Source organism: Sarcophilus harrisii, chromosome 2 (genome assembly GCF_902635505.1).
Source record: "Sarcophilus harrisii chromosome 2, mSarHar1.11, whole genome shotgun sequence".
NCBI lineage: Eukaryota > Metazoa > Chordata > Mammalia > Dasyuromorphia > Dasyuridae > Sarcophilus > Sarcophilus harrisii.
The window spans coordinates 30,660,443-30,685,669 of record NC_045427.1 but is presented as its reverse complement, the minus strand read 5'-3'; the positions used below and the strand labels follow the sequence as shown (position 1 = coordinate 30,685,669).

The following is a 25,227-nucleotide window of genomic DNA, read 5'->3' as shown; positions in this document are numbered from 1 at the left end:
TTCAAATCCATCTTCCAACACTTGACCCCGTGTGACCCTGGGTAACCCCAGATTGCCTCAAAACCCTCACCACATTCTAATAGGAGGGAAGGGGGAAGAACATGTATATATGTCCAAGCATAAATTAAATTCAGAATAATGGGGGGGGGGCAGTAGGAAATTATGGGGACTCGGGAAAGGGCTGTTGCTTGATTAGAGTCCCAAGGAGGTCTAAGGAGCAGGAAAAAGGAGACATTCCAGGCAAATCACCATCGCCATCAAAGGGGGCAAGCCCTTCCTCCGACGGGCGGGGGCAAAGGTCACTTCTCATCCCAGGCGCTCTTTCTTCCGACCTCCCTCCCCACCTCCAGGCAGATAAGCAGACACCTCTTCAGAAAGTAGGACTAGCCCCATGGATTGTGGGAGGGGAGGTTCAGAACTCCTACAGGCTGCTGGGGGCTCGCAGGGGAGAGGAAGTACAGCTTCCCCCCAGCCCCTGGCGGGCAGATAGTAAGGAGAAATGGCCTCCCCACCCCACCCCAAGAAGCCTCTGGGCCATGTTTAAAGGGGGAGGGGGGGAGTGCGGGAGGATTAACTGCGGGAGGCATCTCAGAGGCTAATCACATTCTGCAGAGATGGAAACTGAGGCTCCGGGAAACGGAACGAGCTAAGCTTTTTGTGGATCTTAAAGCGAGGTATAAATAAACGCGCGCTGCTATGAGGTCCCACACGGGTGGGAAGCCTCGGGGGGACCCCTGCTCTCTCCCGGGATGCTTCCTCCTGGGACCAGCCTCCCCGCCTCCATCCCCAGGCTCGGGGCCCCCAAGGGAGCCGGCAGCTGTGGGAGGCAGAGGAGGGGCCCCCCCAGGCCGGTCCAGGGGGAGGGGGCAGGCCGGCGTGGCGGATGTGACTGCGGCTCCCTTCCTCAGCGCCTCGAAGGCGGCACTGATGGTGTGCACCCGGGTCCTCTCCCGGGCGTTCGCCAGCAGCCTCCGGGTCTGCTGGATGGCTTTGATCTCCGAGGAGGCGCCTGCACTTTCGCCCGGGCGCTTCCGAGGCGAAGCCGCCGCAGAATCGGGGCTGTTGTTGTAAATTACGTGGGAAATGGACGAGAAGGAACTTCCCGCGGGACGCGGCGGCGGCGGCGGCGGGGGCACGGGGGGCGGCGGGGGCTGCGGAGCGCTCTGGCGAGGGGGCGGCGGGCACAGCACGATCCGGGAACGCGCGCTCTGCTCCCCGAAAGTCTGCGGAGCCTCCCGCCGTTCCCGGCTCCCGGGGGGAGCCGCCAGGCCCGCGGGCAGCGGCGGGGGCGACGGGGCCGGACCTCGGCCGGGCCCCGGGGGGAAGCAGCGTTTCCGCATGTCCAAGATCTCGCCGCCCCCGGGACCCCCGCCGCAGCCTCGGCCACCGCGCTCCGCCGGGAGCAGCAGCTCGGGCTCTCCTCGGGCGGCGCGGCCCCCCGGCGCCCTTGGCCGGATCAGCCGTCGTGCGCCCCCGTCCTTGGCCGGGGCTCCGGCACTTTCAAGTCCGCTCGGAAACTTTTGTAGCCGTTCACGCGCTTCGGCCCCTCCTGGGGCTTCCTCTTGAGCTTTTTGGGGCAGCTCACCTCCTTGATGCAGAGAGTCGGCCACGGGCCCCCCTCGAGGGTCGGGAGGCTTTTCATGTTAGGCTCCTGCCAGGGGCAAGGTGAGGGCCGGGGGAGGGGGGCCGGGACCCTGTTCGGGAATAGCGGGACTTCTCTCCCGTACTGTCCCCCCGGATCTTTCCCCCCCTTCCTCTTCCTTCCCCCCTTCCTCCCCTTCTTCTTTCCTTTGCTCTTCCCCAAACTTTCCCTCCCTCCTTTCCCTTTTTTCTCCTTCCCCTTTTCTCTTTTCTTTTTCTTTCTCTCCTCTCCCTCCTCTTCCCCCCTCTTCCCTCCCTCCTCCTTCCTCCTCTCCCTCCTCCTCTCCCCCCCTTGCCTCCCCTCCTCCCTTCCTCCCCCTCCCTTTCTTCCTCGCTGGCCGCTGGGGCCCTGGACATTGGGGTTTTTTGGGCCTCAGGTTCACGAAGCCCTGGTGAGATTTTTAGAGCCGCTGAGAACTTGGTTTTTCCCGGAAAGGGATTTCCAGGGCCCCTTTTCCCCAGCCCACCTGAATGAGCTCCTTTAAAGAAACAGGAAGCATTTTTCAAAACAGCTGTGCTGCCAATCTCCTTTGTCCACTCTCTCTCTCTCTCTCTCTCTCTCTCTCTCTCTCTCTCTCTCTCTCTCTCTTTCTCCGTAATTCCTATAACTTCTGCCCCATCCCCCCAAAGTTGATTTTCATTTACTTTTTACTGCCTAGACTTTTCCATGTCCTTTTAGAATACTCATCACCTGCACGTGGTTTATTGACATTTCCTCCCTTCTGAGTCTCAAGGCTATGATGTTAGAGGGAGCGGTAGGAAGGAGGGGAAAACGCTGTCTTGTTTTGGCCGACAGACCTAGCGCTGGCTTTGCTGGACCTCACCTTGAGGGAGGCAGAGACAGAAATCGGCAGAAAGCAGTTGGAAGGAAGGGGTCTCGGTCAGCCCCTTACAGATCTTCTCCTTCGTCTTCCTGGACTGAAGGTCCCCAGTTACACCGGTCAGAGTCATGGGTCACAAAGCTAGATTTCAGAACCAGGTCTTCTAACCCAGTCCAGGGCTCATTTTTGAGAACAGGGTTACTTCAGAGGCAACATGGAATTGTGGGAAAAGGACTGGGTTCGGATTCTGGGGAATCTGTCTTCAAACACCCCCCTCTGCTGCTACTCATTTGAACTTGAACTAATCACTTGACCCAGCTCTCTGAGCACTGGGCTAAGTCTCACCGAGGTAGAGATTCCAAAATATGTTCAAGGTCCTATGGTTTGTCAGATAGAGAATGGACTAGGTAGTCCCAAGGTCCCTTTAAACTCCAAATATATGATTCCACAACTTGTTGTTCAGTTATATCTGGCTTTTCGTGACACCATTTGGGGTTTTCTTGGCAAAGCTACTGGAATCATTTGCCATTTCCTTTTTTTACTCATTTTACAGATGAGAAAACCGAGGCACACAGTTAAATGATTTGCCCAGGATCACACAGCCAGGAAGTGTTTGAGGCCAAATTTGAACAAAGGAAGATGAGCCTTCCTACCTCAGGCCCAGCACTCACTTAGCTGCCACCTTGCTGTTCCAGTCCCTCAACTAGTGGCCTCTTAAGGCCCCTTCCACTCTGGACTTATGCTCCCATGATTACTTGGCTTCTAAAGTCCCTTCTGGGTTAGGTTTATGAGCCAATGAATCCCAAAAAGGGATTTAAGATGGACCCACTTCCAGGCTTACCTCCTTAATACCCAAATTATTCAGCAGTATTCCAGTAATATTCAAATAGAATGCAACAGTCTGGACTGGGAAGACCTCCATTCTTAATGCCTGAACTCTGGGCTTCATCAATGAGAGATAATAACAACCGGATGTTAGAGATTGAAGGGATTATCTAGGCCAGTCTCTTCCCAGGAAGGAAAATCTGATATGAGGGGGTCTCAGAAATGGAAAAGGGAAGTGGGAACCACAAGTCACCAGATTCTTATTAGGTACCTACTATGTTCCAGGCACCATGCTAAGCACTGAACATAAAAAGAAAGGCAAAAAGTTCCAGTTTTGATGGAGTGCACGGTCTAGCTGGAGTGAACACATCCAACAGCTTTGTACAATGTACTTGAATAACTGGGGGAGGGACAGGGGGAAGGATTCACATTGAAGCCTTCCCTCCACACTACTTCCTGGAAGGAGAGTAAAAAAGTATCTTCTCCCATCCTCCATCACTCCATTTACCCCAGAGCTGCCTTTAAAGTCTGATTCACAGAAAGATGTTTGGGCACAGCCCCATACTTCCTGTCGCCCCCAGAAACCTTTCTCCCTTCACACAGGACTCCTATCTTCTTCCTTATTCCTTTTTATTCTACCCCAAATACCTGTTTTACCTCCTGGGGAGGTTTCACGATCACAGATTTAAAGATAGAACCTTAGGGGCCATTTTGTCCAAGCCCCTCATTTATGGATAAGAAACTGAGTCATAGAGAGGTCATTTGTTCATTCAACAAACACTTATTAGCTGCCTGTTGCATGTAGATTACTGTGTTTAAAATGTCTAGGCTTTGCCAAGGGAATAAAAAACACTGACAGAAAAAGTCCCTGCCCTTTTGGAGTTTAAGATCTCGGAAATAAGATGCAAATAGGTTACAATATAATACAATATTACAAGTAGGGTAAAACACAGGACTATGAGAGATCTGAGCAGTCAGCTAGCATTTATTAAGCCCCAGTAGTGTGCCAGGCACTGTGCTAAGCACTAGGATAAAAAGAAAGGCAAAAAAAAGTCACTATTCTCAAGGAGACCATAAGGGAGCCTGAAGGTCTGGGATGTGTTCTAGAGAGAAGCTCAGCGTGGAGAAGCAGCTTCCCCTGGGGAGGGGGAGAGAGGATGAGGGGAAAGGGGAAAGGGTAACAGTTTAGACCTCCACTCTAATGCAGCAGTGTCTCTGCTGCTGTTCATAACATGCGGTGCTGGAAAGAGCTCTGAAAGTTATCTACACCCTCTACAAACAAAAGGGGAAACTGAGGCTCAGCAAAGAAAAACAGCTTGCCAGAATTGAGATAGATAAGTCAGTGTTCATACCCAGATTGCTTATCAACAAGATTAGGGCACTTTGCATTACTCAGCAAAGTCCCTGGTCCCAGGTTTCCAGGCGACTCCTGCTCAGAGCTACTGTAGGGAGGTCTCCTTTGTATTCTGAATGCTCAAGGTTTCCTCCAGCTTGAAAAATCACCTGGATTTCCTACCTGGAGTCGGTGAACTTGTTTTTATGTTAGATATTTTGACAACTATTTAAATAGAATTGGTTTTCCTTACAATCCTATGCATTTTTATTTTATGTAACTAGTTAGAATCATGGTTCTGAGAAGGTCTAGCAGTGGTTCTCAAACTTTTGTTTTCAGTATCTTTATCCTATTAGAAATGATTGAGGATCTCTCCAAAGCCTTTTTGTTTATCCGGATTATATTTATTGACATTTACCATATTGGAAATAAAAACTATTTTTGAATTTGTAGACCCTCTAAAAGGGTTTCAGAGAGCCCCAGGATTCTCTAGACCATACTTTGAGAACCACTGATAGGGTTCCCCAGCCTGCTAAAGGAAGACATCATTTATATAAGGAAAGGCTTACAGATTCTCCTCTAAATCCTCTTGTTCTGGGACCGTTCTTGCTTAGGCTCCCTAAGAGCTTATGATTCAGGCTGATGAGTCTTGAGTTCTGAGCTGCAGTAAGGCTAAAGTTCATCTATGTCCAAACGAAATCTGGCACTGATTTTGCCAGGGATCACCGGGCCGCTTATGGAAGGTTGGATGGACCCAAATCGGAGACTATGGAAGTCACTGCCCCCGTGATGATCAGCCCCGGGATCTGACCAGAGGTGGTCCCTGTACTGTCAGCCCAGATGAGAGAGAAGCTCAACCTTCATAAAAAATGCCCAGTGAAGTGACTGAGTCACAGTGATCTGTGAGCACCGGGCCTCTGGGAAGCAGATAACCCGCAGGCTGCGTTTAGGCTGTTAGTTACAAGCTTCTCAGCCTGCAAAGCTGGAATGAGATGTGTTAACAGATGGAATCATTTAAGGGCTCCCTTCTCAGCCTGGTGTCGCAGAATGAGCGCCAGGCCCTGAGCCACAAGATGTGGGCTCCACCAGCTGTGTGACCCTGGGGCCAGCCCCTACCTCCCCTCTCTGAGCTTCCTTTCCCTCCGCTATAAAGTGAGGGGGTGGGATTAGGTGACCTCTACCATTCCTTCTGGCTCTCGGTTTATGAGCTGACTTTCCCACCCTAAACCATAGTGGGTTTTTTTTTTAAACCTGTAAATTAAAAATGACATTATTTGAACTTTTTTCTTCACAGAATAATTATAAAGCCTCTTTTTATCTGCAAACTTGTCTCCCCCAGGAGAAAATAAACTCTTTTGAAGCCAGAACACAGAGTGACACACAGTGGGCCCTTTCTAAATGCTTCTTGATTGAGTGATGGTACTTCCATAAGACCACTTATATCTCATTTAAGCACCACATAAATGTGGATTCTGCTCGCCCCCAATCCCACCACATCTCTGTTACTATTATTGGCCCTGGTGGCCCTCTGCTGGAGGCACTGCCACTCAGCAAGCAACTAAGCAACTGGCTTGGATAACACACACACTATAGAGTGGATGTTCCTGTCCAGGGATTTTTCCAGCAGCCTCCCAACCTCCACATTTTATATATGTGGAAGAGGAAGCTCAGATATGGTAAAGGACTCGTCCAGGGTCATTGAACCCAGGTCTTCCAACTCCAAACCCAGAGCTCCTTCCACTATGCTGAGAATTAGTTCAATGTACGTCTCGCTATCCCAGGAGCTCAATATTTTAGCTTGAAATGATTGGGAAGGAAAAGTCCTTCCTTGGGAACATGTGGACTAGATGAAGTCCAGAGACACAAAAGCTAGGACCAGGACTGACTTATTCAGAGATGCCCGCCTAGCGCTTTCTGCCTTTAGCTTCTTTCTCAATGGGAAAGGGAGAAGTAGGAAAGGAAGGACCTCTTTTTAAGTCTCCTTTTTTGGTTCCATAATTCATTTAGTACAGGGCTCTGTATTTTTGGTAATTACCTGACCAATGGGATTCAGTTTCCTCATTTGTTAAGAGAAATTAATAGCGTCTCCCTGATTACCAAATTTCATTCGATTCAATCACCATTTATCAAACAAGGACTATGTTCTAGGTTCTGAAAATAGAGACGAAAATAAAACAATCCCTTTCCTCAAGGAGCTTGCAGTCTGGGTGGGGGGAGAAGGTAAGCTACACATAGTAAATAAATTTAAAACATACAAAATAAATTCAAGGATCTATGACTTCATCAGTGTTTTGAGGGCATGGCTCATGTCAACGTTCTCTCCATAAAGGGAATCAGATACAGAACAAGTATTATTTTCTATATATCAAAGAAATGCTAAAAGACACAAAAGATTTATAATTCGCATCGACAAAGCTTAAATAATCAGTGACTAGTAACTGATGTTATGTTTTCAGGGAGGTTGTGTCATAAAAGTCAGAACAATAAAACAACCCGAGGATCCATTGGATAATCATCACTACATTTCACCTTGACTTAGCACTGTCTCTCTCAAAGTCCATGTAAACCAGGTCAAGGATCAGCTTCATCCTTTGACCAAAGGTTGTTCTCTCCAAGAGCACTGGAGCAATCGCAAACTCTACAAATCTTTTAAATTCCCAAGGTGGTTTCTATAAGTCTAGACATTTCAATTTTGGGATTAAAGCTTGATTATCAAAAATTATAGGGGGAGGGAGGGAGTGGAAGAGAGAGATTGAGGAGTAAGAGGGGGAGAGAAAAAGAGAGAGATGAGAGAAAGAGAGAGAAGGGGGAGGGAGGGAATTTTGGGGGAGAGACAGAGGAGAGGAGGGAGGGAGGAAGGGAAAGAGACAGAGACACAGAGGGAGAAGGAAAGGAAGAGAGGGAGAGGGAAAAGGGAAGAAAGAAGAAAAGAAGGGAGGGAGGGGGGAAGAGAGAGAGGGAGACAGAGACCAAGAGAGACAGATTGATTCATCAAGCACATATTACATGCCAGACACTGTAATAAGCTAAGGCATACAAATACAAGCAAGCAAGAACATTCCTGCCTCAAGGAGCTTACATTCTAATGAAGGAAAAATAACACATAAAAGAAATTGGAAAGAGAGGGAGAGGGAAAAGAGCAATAAAAACAAACATAGAACAGGAAGCTCAAAATTGAGGCTCAGGCTTGCCCGGGCAGGACATGGCTTTTAATTGTCATGTGTTCAAGTCCATACGGTGGGGAAAGGGCAGGTCCTCCTTAGGAATGCTTTGGAAAGCCCTGCTTGCTCCAAGTGCTCAAATAAACTTGGAATTCGAGTGAGAGGACCTGGGTTTGAATCACGGTTCTTCTTTTTACTATCTGTGTGACCATGAGCTAGTCAACTAATTTTTAGAGTGCCTTAGTTTCCTCCTGTAAAATGAAGGGAAGAGGAATTGTACTATGATGTATAAGGTTTTTTTTCTTTGTTAAGCCTGTAACTAGTCCTAAAATGTTATGATTCTGTAGGGGTGTGTGCTTCAGAAGAGTGAAATTGGTGCTGCACTAGGGTTCCTGGGTGGCACCCCGTAGCTATAAAAAACTGTCAGTAGCTTATACGATGGGTTAGACTTTCCAAGACCCAGAAATCCCTCCCTTCAGTTCCTTAAATCTCTACCTCAGAGTTGATCCCTTGTATTAAGAGTCATTACAGTACATAATAGATGATTGACCTCCCCAATGGTCTGGTTAGAAATACTGTACAATTATTATTATCATGCTCATTTGACAGATGAGAAAACTGAGGTCCAGAGAGGTTGAATGTCTTGCTTTGGGTACAGCTATTAAGCAACAGAGCTTAGCCTAAAGCCCAGGGCTTCTCGGTCCAAGTTCAGGGCATTTTCTATCGTACCTCCCTGCCTCAGCACACAGATTAATTATCAGTCAGTAGCATCTTCTCTGAAATATACTTCCACCAATTGGCTCTTGCCAGGAGGCAGGGTACTAAGATCATGGCATATGGGACAGGTTGGTTCCATAGGGGCAAGAAGGGGAAAGCACAGGGGCTGGGAATTAAGAAGTGACTGAGAGGGAGGAAAGGAAAAGGGGGTACATGTCCCCCAAGTGGCAGAAGGATGGTGTGCCCAGGGTAGGAAGAGGGATCAGATGCCCAAACAGACCAGCTTTACCATTTACTATAACCCATGCTCTGCCGGCCCAGATTGGCCAATTTAATGAAATCAGTCAATTACAAGAGCAATCAGTTGTTTTCAATGAAATGATGAGATGACTTCTTTTGGTCTTCGTCACTGACCATTTCAGCTAAGGTTGAATTGAAGGAAAATATCTTTTTATTCTTTTATTTTAGTTCTGACAAATGGGTTAAAAAGACCAATCAGTTATCAAGAAAGGCGAGAATTTGGGGCATATTGTAAAGGAAGTGGGAAATTACCGCTGAAGAAAAGATAATTGTTTGCTGGAGTCAGCTTGGGATGCTCAGGACCCTGGTATGGCCTCCAGCTTGCTCTGGGTCCTGCCCTATGCTTTCCTCCAGTAGTCTCTCATGTTCCCCAAATTTGCCACCCGTCTCCACAGCAAAAAGCATTCCTCCAATCTCTCGTTCCATCAAAACTTTGATCAAGGTAGGAAGTCAACAGAAAATCAACAAGTATCTCCTTAATGCCTTTTTACAATGCACTTAGCACTAACAATTACAAAAAAAAAAAGGAAAAACTTTTTCTGCCTCAGGGAACTCGCAGCGCACAACATGCAAATAACTCTGAACATATAAGGTATTTACAGGGCAAATTGAGCCATGTGGGGATTGCTCAGAGCTGTTAATGATATCTTTCCCAGGTGACAGAATTGCATTTTAGCAGGAAGTCTCTGGGGACAATGTATTTAATCCCAAAGTATCAGAATCACAGAATGTAGGAACTGGGAAGGGATATGAGTGAGGGCCATTGTAGCGCATCCTTCCCAAAGTACAGATAAGGAAATTGCGGTCCAGAGAGAGAGGAAGTGTTTCTAATCTCACAGATGCTTCAAGAAGAAAATAGGAGATTTCTTTTTTTTTAAATGTTTTTCACTTAATAACAATTTTCTTTCATTCTCTCCTTTGTCCTCTCCCGCTTCCAAAACAAAACAAAACAAAAACCTTTGGAAAACAGAGTAGATAGTCGGTCAAAACACCTGCTTTGTCCATGTCCAACCAAAATATATCTCACTGCATCCTGAATCCATTCCCTCCCTGCCAGGGGCAGGAGGCTCCCCTTTTCATCATGAGTTCTCTGATCCTGGCTGGACTTTGCACTGATTGGGGTTCTAAAATCTTTCTGAGTTATCTGTTTTCACAGAACCCCATTTTCTTGATTCCTATTTCTCCTTTATCATACTCTTCCTCAAGAAGGCAAGAAATCGGCAAATTGTAGGAAGGGGGGCAGGTAAGTGGTACAGGGGATAGAGCACAAGCCCTGGAATCAGGGGAACCTGGAATCAAATATGTAGACACTTGACACTAGCTGTGTGACCCTAGGCAAGTCATTTAACCCTGATTGCCTTGAAAAATAAAAACAAAAACAAAAACAAAATCCAAACAACTGTAAGAAGAAGTCCTTGTAACAACAGTGATTAGAGGAATCTTTCTGATCTCCTGTTTGGGGATTACCAACCATGGAACTGGTCATGGGTACTGTGCTTCCACGGGGAGGACATGTGCAGCCAGAGGCTTCTAGATGATCTTCAAGTGTGGTCCCCATGAGATGAGACTGGGCTGAGCTAGGAAGGGCTGCCCATTCTGTTCCTCCTTGGTCTTCCAATAAAGCCTCAGCAACAACGATGGGCACAAGTGGATCCAGAATGTGTGCATTCGTTGGTGAGTCCCAGAGGGCACCTGAAGTTTCTGGAGGCTGCTTCTTCTATTTTGTATTTCTTCCCTCAATTCCAGGTCACCCCATTGAGATTCTAAGTTATGGCTGTTTCTGGCCCGCTGCCCCAGCCACCCAAACTCTTTGGATTAAACTACCTTCTCCGGTCCATCCAACAAGGCTTTTGAGGGAGTATTTTTCCTCCTGAACTTTGCCTGGCTATTTGATGGAGCTGACCAATGGAAATATTTTCAAGGGAGTATTTTTCCCTCTGAACTTTGCCTGTTTATTTGATGGAGTTGACCTAGTGGAAAAATCCTTTGGGTCTCCAGGAGGTCAATGCTTTGGTCCCTGTTCCTGACATCCCCAAGGGCGCTCAACCCACACCACCTTGATGGAGAGCAGCCTGATTTCCCATGAGGCCAGAAATAGACCTCTTTCCTCTCACCTAAAGAAAGCAAACTTCTAAACCTTTCCATCACGAGGCTGCCTTCGTCCTTCACTCTCCCCAGATCTGCCCATTGAATCTTTTTGCTTTATTTTTCTCCAGGACCAGACTTTATTTATATTCTTTCCAGCTCCCCTCCTCCTGTCTCATTCCTGTCTTCTCTCATTCAAATATAGGGCAGCTAATGGACTGCCAGTCCTGGAGTCAGAAAGAATCCTCTTCCTGAGTTCACATCCAGCCTCGACTAGTTGTGTGCCCCTGGGCAAGGTACTTCACCCCTTCTGCCTCAGTCTCCTCATCTGTCAAATGAGTTGGAGAAGGAAATGGCAAACCATTCCAGGACCTTTGCAACTTCAAATGGACTCATGAAAAGTGAGACACAGCCGAAACGAACCATTCAAATGTAAAATCCCTGAGGGTAGGAAATATCTTGCTTGCTTATATATATATATATATATATATATATATATATATATATATATATATATGCAATTTAATTATTTATTTACATGGCATATTAATATATAATAAATAATATTGCATATACACATATATACATTATATACATAAATACATATTCACATACATATGTACATGTATATATGCATAAAATATTATATATACATAAATAAATAATAGTATATACACATACATATATTCATAAATACATATATACATACATGTATATATAATATATACATAAAATATTTTAGATATACATAAATAAATAATAGTATATATATACATAAAGTATTTAATATGCTCAATGCTGAACATAGTGTCTGGCACAAAATAAGAGCTTAAAATAGGGGGAGGGAAGAAGAAAAAAATATACAACTTTGTTGTATATTTAAAAGGAACAACAAGAGCTATATAATAGATTTTCAATTTCATGTACAACCATTTTTTACTATAATTTACTTATGGAAATGCTTGTTTTGTACCATTAATTAAAAATAAAATAAATAAAGTGATTTAGTTAGCTAGTTAGCTGATTCTCCATAGAATTTATGGTATGAATCTGGGGTCAGTACTAACTCCACATTTAATATAATAATAATTACTAGTTATAGTGCTTTATAAATATTTCTTCATTCTATATTCGAGGCAACCTCGACAGAGGTGCTGATATTATTCCCATTTTATAAAAGAAGAAACTGAAGCAGACAGAGGCTAAGTGATTTTTTTCAGGATCACATAACTAGGAAACGGGTGAAGTAAAATTCGAACTCTTCTTCTGGACTCCCTGTGCCACCTCCATGAATCAACAATCATTTTCCAATTCAACTCACTCAATAAGCATTTATTAATCCCCTACTGCATGCCAGACTCTGGATCTTACTCAAATAAAGATGAAATTGGCACCCTCAGAGAGCTTACACTCTACTGAGGGTGAAACTGCCTGCACAGAGATAGATAAATAGAAAATAGACACACAGATAAGTAAAGTTATAAAATAGTTACAAAGCGATTTCTAAGAGAATGAGAGAAATCACAAACAAATCGAGTGAGTCAGTAGGGCTTCGGGCCAGACAGGACCAGGGATCCGAAAGCTGCCTTTTGTTCTTCTCACTGTTCATAAATGAGTCTTGCATCCAGCGCCGCTGTCCCTTAGAGTCTTCCATCTCTGACTTCAGAAAAGCCTTTTTTTCACAGAATTGTAAAAATAGTTTTTCGATGGGGCCGGGACACTACAAAGCTGCCAAGCATTTTCCCCCTTGACTTTTTTAGGGAATACTTCATAATCAAGGAATGCATTCTGGACGGAATTGGAAGTTGTTTTTCTTGGGGGAGGGGACCGAGGAGAGGAAGTCATCACAGAGATTTCACATCAAATTCTTAAATCCCCTCGGATATGCATTTGTTACTCTCATCTGGAGATGAGGAGGGCTTAATACAAACTCTGTGGCTCTGTTAACAACTCGGTCTTGGTGAGAAATCCCATGATGATGATAACATTAATGATCATAATAACACTTTTATGTAGCATTTATAACTTTGCGAAGCACTTAACAACTGTTATCTCATTTGATCCTCACAACAATCCTGGGAGGTAGGTGAAGCTACTATACCCATTTTACAGATAAGGAAACTGGGACCCAGAGAGGTGACTAGATCATGGTCTCCTTTCAAACAATTCTAAAATTGTTTTTTTTAAAGGATTATCTTTTTTTTTTAATGATTCTTCTGGAGAAACTGCATAGCTTTGAGTTGCAGAAAACTATAGTCTCAGAAGAATTAATGCTTGGGGGGTCACCCAAAGGGCAACAAAAAGAGATTCCTGATAGGGGTGAGCAGGCTGGGACTTATTACAAAGGCAGAATGATGTGGAAGAAACTCTGTAAGGGCTGTCACTGATCATATATAATACCAGAAAAAAAAAAAAAGACCGGGGGTTGAATTTTGTTTCTGACACTGTGTGAGCATAGTGATTCATATTTAACACGCCTCTAAGCCTCAGTTTCCCAATCTATGAAATTAAGTGAGAGTACCTACGGTGTCTACCTGACAGAAGTAAAACGAGAGTAACTCTAGTGTGGACCTGACAGAGCTGTTTGTTAATGGCCATGTGGGGAGAATGAGCAATGACTGACTGATGGACAGGTGGCCCACGCTCTACTGGTCCCTCAGAACATGAGAAACCTAGAAGGAGGCTGGAAGATTGACAGGAGCCACCAAGGATGGGGAGCAGAGATGGGTTTCTATTTGCATTTTTGAGAGAATGCCCACATCAAAGAGATGACAGATCCCCGGGGGGAAATGCTGTTTTCAAACCCCTTCTTGCCTAAAGTGGGAGAACAAGATTCACCTATTTTCTAATATTTCTAGAGCTTCCTATTTCTTTCTCCCCGCCCCCATCTTCAAGGAAAATGAATCCTGAATTTTATTTACTTCCCCTTTTCGGGTAGTTCTGATTTCTTCACTGGGAAAAGTTCCTCCTTGTGCTTTAGTTGATGATTTCTGCAGATGACTGCGTCCAAATGGAGTCAGTGTGACATAACGGAGAAGGATTTAAATCCCATTTGGACCACATCTGGACTCTGACCTGTGGGACTCAGTTTCCTCAACTGAAAAATAAGGTGGTTGAATGAGATGTATTCAAAAGTCCCAACTTAAAGTCTCTGGTGCTAAGAGCTCATGAGCCTCACCCTGTGCAAAAACAGCACCTCATCTGGGGGTTCATTCCAGTACTGAGCCTCCCGAAACTCTTCTAGGCTGGTCACTGAACAAGGAACAAAGAGGGGAAGTACACAAAGTCAACATTTACTGATAATAAATATAATTTCACAACCGCCACATTCAGTCACACGACTCCATTTGGGGTCACAACCCACAGTTTAAGAAGCTCTGGATGAGAAGAGTTCTTTTCTCTGGTTTACACCCCACTTTGAGTGTGGGCTAAAGGAACTTACAATCATAAATACTTAGGACTGAATTTTGTTTCTGACACTGCGTGAGCACAGGTAAGACCCTTAAAGCCTCTAAACCTCAGTTTCCTAATCTGTGAAATTAAGATGAGAGTAACTATGGTGTGGATCTGACAGAGCTGTCTGTTAAACTTAAACATAATACCTACAGAGGGCTTTGAAAACTATAAAGAGCTTTATTAATAAAAACAGATGACATCCACATAGAGCGTTAAAGTTTGTAAGACACTTTACATGGATATTACACTTGATCTTCACCATAACCCTCTGAAGTAGGTGCTATTATAAACCCATTTTGCAGATGAGGAAAATGAGGTGGATAGAGGTTAAATGATTCACCCAGATTCATAAAACTGGTGACACAAAGGCAGCCATGGTATAGTGGATAGAGAGCTAACGTCAGAGCCAGGAAGATCTGGATTCAAATCTCACTTCTGATACACCCTAGCCATGTGACCCTAGCCAAGTTTCTTAAAATTCCAGGGCTTTAGAAAACTCTCTGAGACCCTAAAGTGCAGAGAAGGTGCCTTCCTGGACTGATAGAGGACATTTCCTTCCCCATAACAATGAAATGAAAGGACTGGGTGCTTCCCCTCTCAAATACTTAGTAAGAAATCTAGAAGAAATTTAAACCCAGTCCTTCTGACTCCAAATTTAGCATTTTTGCCTCGACTATTATAATATTCCAGGAGCCCAAAATAATCTTGATCCAGCACTGGTGTATTTGCTGTTATTGTTGTTGGACTGCTAAATGGAATAGTGAGTAGAATGCTGATCTTGGAGTCAAGAAGACCCATCTCCCTAAATTCAAATCTGACCTCAGACACTGTGTGATGCTGGGCAAGTCATTTAACCCCATTTGCCTCCATTTCCTCATCTGTAAAATGAGCTAGAGAAGGAAATGGCGAACCATCCAGTACCTCTGCCAAGAAAACTCTCAACTCCCTGCGTCTGATTCTGAAGAGAATTCCATGCTCAAAGGTACAAGATAAGAAGGACCCAGTGATTACTTGTCTATAAAGACTACCACAAAATATGATTTATATGATTGCACATGTATTACCTATATCAAATTGCTTGCTGTCTTGAAAAAGAAGAAGGGAAGGAGGGAGAAAAATTCGGAACTCAAAATCTTTCCAAAATTGTATATTGGAAATTATCTTTACATGTAATTGGAAAAAATACTGTTTTTTTAAACAGCTTTTTAAAAGGAGTGCTATAAAAGAAACCATCCAGGACAATCCTACGGGGCATCCTCCATGTCTTGGTGTTCAGCCCATTCACAACTGGGACTCCAGAGAATTCATTCTCTCAATTAAGTCCTTACAACAGGAAGCTTGTTGTTGTGTTGTCTTCCCTCCTTATCTGACTCTTTCTGATCCCATTTGGAGTTTTCTTGGAAGAGATACTGGAGCGGCTTACCATTTCCTTCTCCAGCTTATTTTACAAATGAGGAAACTGAGGCAAACAGGGTGAAGTGACTTGCCCAAGATCACACATCTAGGAAGTGTTAAGTGTTTAAGGTCAAATTTCAGTTCAGGTCCTCCTGCCTCCTGGTGCAGCACTTTCTCCACTGCAGTCACCTAGCTGCCCTCAGGGAGTTTACTTTCTACTAAAGGAAAACAAGAAGCTTTCTCAAACACCTGAGGGTTTGCTAGTTGAAAAGATTCACTTTTTACAGAGTGCTGGAAAGTCTTTGTTTCCCATTCAAATTAAGCCTCAAGGCAAGCAATGAATTTCTTCCTGAGTTTAGCTTTTTGGTCCTCCCGCAGTTTGCCCCTTCCTCTCATCTATATTTAATTCCAGAAGAGTTTTATAATAGAAAAAGAGGGGACCGTGAGCCCGCAGGGCCATTAGAAATTTATTGGCAAATCAACCTCTAAAATGGATGCTGACTAGGTACAGTTTGTCATTGAGACTGCATTATACAGAGAAATGCAATAGAGTTTTTAACCATCAGTGAAAATCCTGAGATTCAGCCACCCTGACCTTGAAAATGGGAATCAGGGTGGAAAGATAAATTTAAACCTGAGAACTCTAGTTAATGTTAGTGGTTATGGCTTCGTGTCCCAAAGAATTTAGCCTAGTTTGAAAACTCTCTTGGAGAGGAAAGACTTTTTTACTAGGGCTTGGAGAAGCAAACAGATCTCCTTAAGAGACAAAGGATCTACAGGCTCTTTGGTTTCTTCTCCTAATTCAATGCTTGAGCATGTTGGGGCTTTTTGCTTTGAGAAGAATTATAGCAGAAAGGATCACAGATCTGATGCTAAAAGGACCATGGCAGAGCCCTCTCACCCACCTGTGGGGAAGAGCTGGCTCCCTCTCCTTCCCATCCAGCTGGGGACTTGAGAATAAAAGCAGGAAGGAGCTCCATTGGTTCAGTTAACTCCTAAGAGTTCTGACCAAGAGACCTCAGGGCTAGGATGGCAGCAACCAGGAGCCTCCATGAGATCAGTGCAATTTCGGGAAACAGAGATCACACGAGGAGGAGCAAAGTTTCAGCAGAGACAGAAGCTTCACAGCCAGGAGGGATGGAGCATCACAGCCACGTCTCCAGAAAGCAGTAGCTTCCTGTCCATGGGTGGAACATGCTTTAAGACACAGCCCTTGATTTACCATTATGTATTCTAACTCGTGCAAGGGAAAACATTAGACTTAGACTTCTTGATTGCTGTAATAAACTTGATTAAGCAGAGCCTGCAAACATTAATTTGTATTTATCTATGAGGAGATGTAGATATCAGCCCCATTAGGATTAGGTTCCTTCATATTTAACATGTATAGGACTGCTTGCCATCTAGGGGAGGGGGTGGAGGGAGGGAGGGGAAAAGTCAGAACAGAAGTGAGTGCAAAGGATAATGTTGTAAAAAAAAAAAAAAATTACCCAGGCATGGGTTAAGTCAATAAAAAGTTATAATTATTTTAAAAAATAAAATACAATTTTAAAAAATATATTTTAAAAAAAGAAAGTAAAGAAAAATAAAATTTTAAAAAAGGATTAGGTTCCTTTTCTGCCCACCCAGAGGCCACAGATCTCCCTAGGAAGGAGTCAAGTCTTCAATCACTCAGCATTGCTTCAAGAGAATGCTGCTGGGGGAGTAAGATGATGCAGTGGATACACTATTGGCCCTGACGTCAGGAGGGTCTGAGTTAAAAATCTGACCTTACATACGTAACACTTACTGTGTGACCTTGCCAAGTCATTTAACCCAAAAAGTCTCAGCAAAAGAAATAAAATAAGTTTCCTTAAGGGAGCACTGTGGGTTTGCTCGAATCTCAGGTGCAGGAGAGTTGGAACATAGGAACCAGCCCTAGTTGTAAGCCAGGAGAAGACTGAAAGTTGATAGTATTCACTGGGTTCCCCATAGTTCTAGGTATGGGCATTCACTGGGTTCCCATTAGTAGCCAATGATCTTGTTTGTTTGCCAAGTAACGATTGGTATGACATAATCTAATGATGAAGTCGTTTAATGAAATATGGCATTGGTGGTCTGTCCTGCCTGGGAGTCCCATAGGTTTATTTCTTGTGATCACACACATGTTGATTACTATTCTATACCACACATATGCTTATTTTAATATTGAAAAAATATGAAAAATAGACATCAAAATATGGCTTCCCAAAATGGTGGCCCATCATAAAATGGAGTGAGTTATGTCAAGGCAACAGACTTATTCTTACGTCTCAGCATATTTTTTTTTATCTCTCAGCACTAATTGTGCATGTATTTATGGGAGAATTATTTTTCGCTGTTATTTAGGTATTTCAGTCATATCTGACTCTTTGTCACTCTGTTTAGGGTTTTCTTGGCAAAGATACTGAAGCGGTTTGCCATTTTTTTCCTGTTTATTTTACAGATGAGGAAACTGAGGCAAACAGGGTTAAGTGATTTGCCCGGGGTCATAGGACTAGTAAGCATCTAATGCAAGATTTGAATTCAGGAAGATGAGTCTTTCTCATCCTGGCACTCTGTGCACTGCATACCCAGAGAACTATTTGATTGCCATTTTTTTCCTCCATGATATTTAATTACACATCTCTTTTTTTTGTAGTATATCTTCTAGTTAAATAGTAAAGGTGAATGCATTGGTGGGGGCTCAGAAGCTCTATTTTTGAGTAGATACTGACCTGCAAAGAACTCTGGGAGTTGAGTAACAGTATGTCAGAAATAATTAGGTACCTGAGAGATCAATCCTATAGAAGAGGTAGTTGAGAACTACAGAGAGACTTTACTTTAGCAAAATAGTAATAGTCTCCATTCAGACAGTCAATGGAAATTACAGCTGTCAAGGTCACACAGTAAGGGGCAGAACTGGCACTCAAGCCCTGATCTCATGCTTCCCTTCTTTGTGCACTGCATCATGGCACTTCCCTACTCAGATGCCCACTAACATGGGCTTTCTCTGGACTCGCAGAACATTAATTGTCTGTACCATAAATAACCACTAACCATAATTTCGAACCCAGGATACTTTCATATCATTTAAGCCTCTCAACTAATCTACCAAGTAGATATAGCAAAAGCATGTGTGAGCCCATTTTGACACGTTACAAGAGAATCAATGGAAGGAAGAATATTAGAAACTTAGAGAATGTCCAAGACGTGGCAAACAAGATGGTTTGAGACTATTTTATAAATATATATATATATATGTGTGTGTGTGTGTGTGTATATATATATGGATGTTTAGCCTAGAGAAGAGAAAAGGGGAGACTGGTCCATGATATTTGTCACAAGTATCTCAAGAACTGTCATCTTTATAGGTATTTACATATTGTCTCCTCAATTTGAATATAAGCTTCTTGAAGATCATATTTCATCTTCCAATTTCAGGCATTTTACTGACTGTCCTTCATGCCTGAAATTCTCTTCCTCTTCCCCCCTGCCCCCAAATTTCTTTGGCTTCCTTCATGTCCCAGCTAACATTCCAGTCTCTGCCAGAAACCATTCCTAGACTTACATAAATTGATGCAAAGTGGAGGGAGCAGAACCAAGATAAAAGTTTGCATCATAACAGCAATACTGTATGATAAAGAATTGCGAATGATTTAGTTCTTCTCAGAAATATAATGATTCAAGACAATCCCAGAAGGCTTTGGCTGAAAAATGCTACCCGCCTCCAAAATGAGGCATCTGAATGTAGCCTGAATTCTCTTCCTTTCTTCCTTCCTTTTTTCCTTTCTTTCTTGTTTAAGTTTTTTCCTACAAAAATGACTACTATGGAAATATTTTACATGATTTCACAGTTACAATCTATATCAGATTGCTTATCATCTCACAGAGGAGGGAGAGGAGGGAGAGAATTTGGAACTCAAAACTAAAAAGAAAAAATATTTAAAATTTTTTTAACATGTCCTTGGGGGGAAATAATATATTGTGTTTTTTTTTATAAAAAAATAAAAATAAAACTTTTCCCAATACACTTTAATGCTAGGGCCTTCTTTCTCTCTCTGATCAAATCCAATTTATCCTGTGTATGGCTTGTTTGTTTGGATATCTCTGGGCTATCTCATTAAACAGTGAGCTCCCAGAGTCAGGGACTACTGTCATCTGCCTTTTTTTGTATTTGCAGTGCTCAGCACAGTGCTTGGCACATAGTAGGTGCTTAAGAAATGCTTTTTGATTTGACTTGACCTAGAATCACATAGCTGGGACATGTCACAGGCAAGAGCTCCCATGTTCCTCTTTGGCCAGCACATCTTTCCCTCTGATTACTTCCTCTGTGTGTCCTGTTTCCCTATCTAGACTAAAAACTCTTTTGAGTCAGGAACCACTTTTCATCGTTCTTCTGAATCCCTCTAGAGCCCAGCCCAATAACAACCACCGAGTGTCCCTTCTCCCTCCCCTCCCAACTCCCAACCCCACCCTACATTTCCTAAAGCCTCATTTTGCTCCTTTCTGACTCTCCCACCCGCCCAAATCACCAGGAGTCTGTTTGCCTGAGGAGAGAGAAAAAAACCTTCTCCCCTCCCTCCCCTCCTCCTATCCCCCCATACACACCCAAAGCATCCAGTTGCTCCTGGGCTACTCGCCAATGATTGAGTGACCTGCAGCTTCCTCCCAAAATCACATTCCACTGGCATGTCTCTTGCCCTGACTGACGCCAACCTCCTAACTCACCCCCAAAGCAAATAGTTCCAGTTGGCACCGAGGGCCTGTTTTTCCGAAGCCCTGATTCAGATTTTCCTGCAAAATAATAATAATAATAATAACGTTACAAAAACAAAATAAACAAAAGCTAGGTGGGGAGAAGTCAGCCTAAGAGACGGGTGGAAAATAAGACTGTGGCTCGGATCTTTTCTAAAAAGACATAAAGCCTTTCAGAGCTCTTCCTACCCATGTACACACACACACACACACACACACACACACACACAAGCACACACAACATTGGGTACAAGCCTGATAAAGCCATTCAGACTGCTTTACTGAAGGACTGAAGGAGAGCTTTCTGTTAAAAGACTTACTCTGTTCTCTGGGAGGGATGATTACTCCCTGGGGTGGGCTGTGGGAGTAGAAGAAGGGGGGCAGGGGAGACGCCACTAATCCACATGGAGAGCTAGGGTTAAAAACCCCTTTCTCCCTTCTGAAAGGGGCAAGTAGAAGCGGCTTGGGCAGGGGGCTGCGAGGCCTTTTGAGAAAGAGGTGGGAGTGTTACGTTTGGAGTCGAAGGACCTGTATTCAAATCTGGACTCTGCCCCTTACTACTTGTGGGACCTTAGGGTCCCTGAGCCTCAATTTCTATATCTGTGAAAATGAAGGGATTGGAGAAGATGACCCATGAGTTCTTTTCCATAAATAAAGTTATTATCCAATGGCTCTGAAATCCAGCGAGGAAAGTTGCTCATGGAAAGATGTAATCATTGGGGCTCTTGCGGGAGGAGGGCTGGAGCCAAGAGTCCACGCAAGCGTAGAGGGTCAGGCAAAGGCTAGGTATGAGAACATGGGAGCTAAGCCAGGGAGAGCTTGCTTGTCCTGCGCATGGTGGGTCAGGCACGTGAAGCTACCTGAAGCCTGGGAGAGCTGGATGCAGAAAAGGTCAGAGGAGTGGAGGGACGGTCTGGGAAAATGGTCTACATAGACTTCTGTCTCCACAGCAAACTACAGGTTCCTTGAGGGTAGGAACAATGTCCTTTTTGGATGTTTGGACCCCCCGGTGCCTAGTTCAGGGCCTCGTATACAGCAGGCTGCTGAAGAAATGCCTGTCAGATTTGATGATGACAAACAGAGATACAAGAGGCAGTGTAACGTAGCAGAGAGAAGGCGTATTTTGGAAAATTTGAACTCAAGATCTCCCTTTGAAGCATCTTGGTTATGTGACCCTGGGTCAGTCACATAATCTCTGTGTCTCAAGAGACTTTCTAAGTGTGTAAGTGTCAGAGAAGGGAATTGCCAGATATGTAGTAGAAAGAGAGCTGGACGTGGAGTTAGAAAGAGCTGAGTTCTAATCTTGCCCCAAATACTTAATAATTAGACTTGCTTCCTCAGTTTCCTTATCTGTAAAATGAGGATAATGGATCCCTTGGATCCCTAACTGGTCCCTTCCAGTTCTAAGTCTATAATGGATCCCTGCCTTCAACAAGGAACACACAACAAGGAACACTAGTACTGCAGTGAGCCCTGACGGAGCCATCTAGTGGAGAAAAAGGACAAGTTATAACTTTAAAGTAAGTGTGTGTGTGTGTGTGTGTGAAAGAAAGGGGGGCTGGGGAAGGAGAGGGAGAAAAGGGAAGAGAGAGGGTGGAAAGAGAGGGAGACAGATAGACAGAGACAGAGAGATACAGAAAGACACAGAGAGACAGAGAGAGACAAAGAGAGACAGAGAGACAGAGACAGAGAGACTGAGACAGAGAGAGAGACAAAGAGAGAGACAGAGAGAGAGATACAGAAAGATACAGAGAGAAAGAGACAGACAGACAGAGAGACAGAGAAACAGAGAGAGGGGGTGAAGAGAGAGAGAGAGACTTTAGGACTTCATACATTTTGGTTTGGGGTTCTTTGGAAAAGTCAGAACTCATAGGGCTGCTTTTTCATCCTCAAACAGTATCCCAGCAATTCTGGGAAGCTACTACCTGGTGAACAGCAGCACTGTTTAGTCTGTGATCCAATGGTGCAAACAGCAAGGCTTCTCATAGGCGTGGTCATGCAAACAAAAGAAACTACAATATACTTCTGCATTTCATTATTATTTTTTCATGTGATCCATAACTAGATTGAGACTTTGTACTCATAAGAACCAGGTTTCATTCTTTCTAATTATTTTTTAAATTTATCTTGATGCCTTTTGTTTTTATATCATCTTTCTTTCCCAATATATCCCTGCCCAGTTCCTGCTCATTCCTTAGTTCGATGGATATTTTAAAGAAAGATTTTTTTAAATCAAGTCAGCAAAACTGTCTGCCACTGCTCCGCTGAGTCTGACAAACTCTGCAGTATTCTGTGCTCATTTCTGCAAAGAAGGAAGGGAGCTACATTTTCTCTTTTCTTCTTTAGCGCTATTATAATCTTGGTTATAATATACTTGGCTTTTATAACTTGGCTATTATAATCATAGGGTATTCAGGGTCATTCCCGTTGTTGCTGTAGTTGTTTCCATGTACACGTCCTTGTGCATTTCGTTTTTCTGGTCCTGCTCACTTGACTCTGCATCAGTTCATGTAAGTCTTCCCAAACTTCTCTCTGTTCTTCACATTCAGTGTTTCTGATGGTACAGTAATATTCCCTCTCATTCATGTTCAGTGACTTGTTTAGCTGTTTTCTCCATTACTACAAAAAGAAATACTGTGGTAGACATGGGGCTCCTCTTTCTATATATGATCATTCTGGAAACATATCCTACCAATAGTCGAATCTTTGGGTTTAAAGGACAACCAGAGAAAATACTGAAGGTTTTTCAACAGGATTAATTAGTGAAGGAATATTACTCACACTCAGGACTTAGACCCTCAGAATATCTGAAATTAGCTTGATTCTAACTTTTCACTAGAGGTTTTCAGTTCCTTTGTAAATATCTAGAGGAGAAAGAGGAGGAGGAGAAGGAGGAAGATGAAAAGGAGGAGGAGAAGGAGGAGGAGAAAGAGGAGGAGAAGGAGGAGAACAAGAAGAGGAAGGAGAACAACACAATGACAATGACAACAACTAGAAAAAGGAGAGGGAGAGGAAAGAGGAGGAAAAAAGGGAGAAGAGGAAGAAGAGGAGGAGAAGAAGAGTAGAAGAGGGAGGGGAAGGAAGAGGAGGGATTTTATACCCAAGTACTCACACACTTCAGACTTCTCTGGTATGAAGAGAGGGCTAAAACAAAATAACTTTTTAGTCTTTCCTTCAAACCAGAGAAGTCTGAAATATGATATTAAAAAATGAAATATATTGATATTATATGATACTATATATATAAAATGCATTTTTGAGTTTCTAAACTTTTTCTGTGTTGTCTTCTGGCCTGTGTGTGTATATATATTTGTATGTATGTATGTATGTATGTATGAGATTTAGGTCGGAACAAATGAGAAATTTCTTGATAAAGAGGATTAGATTAAGATAAATTGATGACTTGCAACAGCTAAAACACTGAGCAGACATTGGTAATTTTGCATTTGGGATTAGTCCTTGGGAGGCCTTTAGGTGGCTCACCTACTCCAGGTGGATAGCTGGCTGCACCTGGAGTCACGTAGACCTGAGTCACAATGTAGCCTCAGATACTTAGTAGCTATCAGACCTGAGACAAGTCTCAATCTCTGTCTACCTCAGTTTCCTCACCTGTAAATTGGGGATAATAATAGCACCTACCTCCCAGGTTTATTATGAGTTTATGTTGTTTGTAAAGGGCTTTGTAAACCTTAAAGCCCTCTAGAAATATTAGCTATTATTTAGCAAATTTCAGTCTCAGTCATTCATCTGGTTTTCCCTCCCCTTTCTCATCATTTATGGTTAACAAGCTCTCTGTCCAGCCATAGCTAGTTTAGGTAATGTGGCTAATCCAGAAAAAACAAGAACGACTGATTCTGATTCCCTTGCTTAGGGGTAAGGACTGCATCTGTGATTCTTTGGGACCAGGGAATTCCCAGATGAGGAAACTTCCTCCACCAGTGCAGGGCAGCACTTTCTCTCTAACTTAGTCTTAGAGAACTGCCTGGGTTCAGTGCCTTATACAGGGTCACACAGCCAGTAAGTATTAAAGTATCAATTCCACAAAATTTTGTGGAATTCTAGTCTTCCTGTCTTTGAGGCTGACTCTCCACTATGCCCTGATGTTTCTCTTAAAGAACTGCTGAATAATATATGCAAATAAAACATGCTGATAGTTACATATATATAGAAATAGATACATATATTACATTACAAAATGTACAAAAATTCTATCTATACATATATGTGCATACAACATGGATACATATGGATACAACAACCTCTCCGTTGTGTCTCACCATCAGAATCTCAGCTCCTTGATAGGAGAGAGAAATGTTTGTTTCTATGTCCTGATGCCTTGAACAGAGTAGCCAGATAATAAATATTTGTTGAATTGAATTGAATTGAATTAAATCATGATTACTTTTAATTTATTCTGTCTCCTCAAGCCCATGGTTAGACTATGCCATTTGGCAGGGGGGCGGGTGAGAAGACATGGCTAGAAGTCCCGCTTGTATGTCCATGGTCCAGCTCTCCTATTGGGAAATAAATTAAATAATTATTTCTACATATAGCATCGCAGAATATTAACATTGGATGGGACTTTAAATAATAATAATAATAGTTATCAATATACATATGGTACTTTCAGGTTTATAAAATACTTGACAAATATTATTGCAAAGATCCTTCATCTTTTCATCACAAATGAATATAATAATTGTTGTTCAGTTATTTCACTCGTGTCTGACTTTTGGGG

At 43.3% G+C, this 25,227-nt stretch overlaps 1 protein-coding gene across 1 annotated transcript in view; it reads right to left on the bottom strand.

The window, feature by feature from the left end:
• ATOH8 (atonal bHLH transcription factor 8) overlaps positions 1–2,205 on the bottom strand; it is a 33,264-nt gene extending 31,059 nt beyond the window's left edge. Inside the window, 3 exon segments of the mRNA XM_031949787.1 lie at positions 897–1,411; positions 1,414–1,754; positions 2,180–2,205. Of these exon segments, the coding sequence (XP_031805647.1) occupies positions 897–1,411; positions 1,414–1,642 (744 nt within the window). The 5' untranslated portion in view covers positions 1,643–1,754; positions 2,180–2,205.
• Between the last annotated feature and the right edge of the window lie 23,022 nt (positions 2,206–25,227).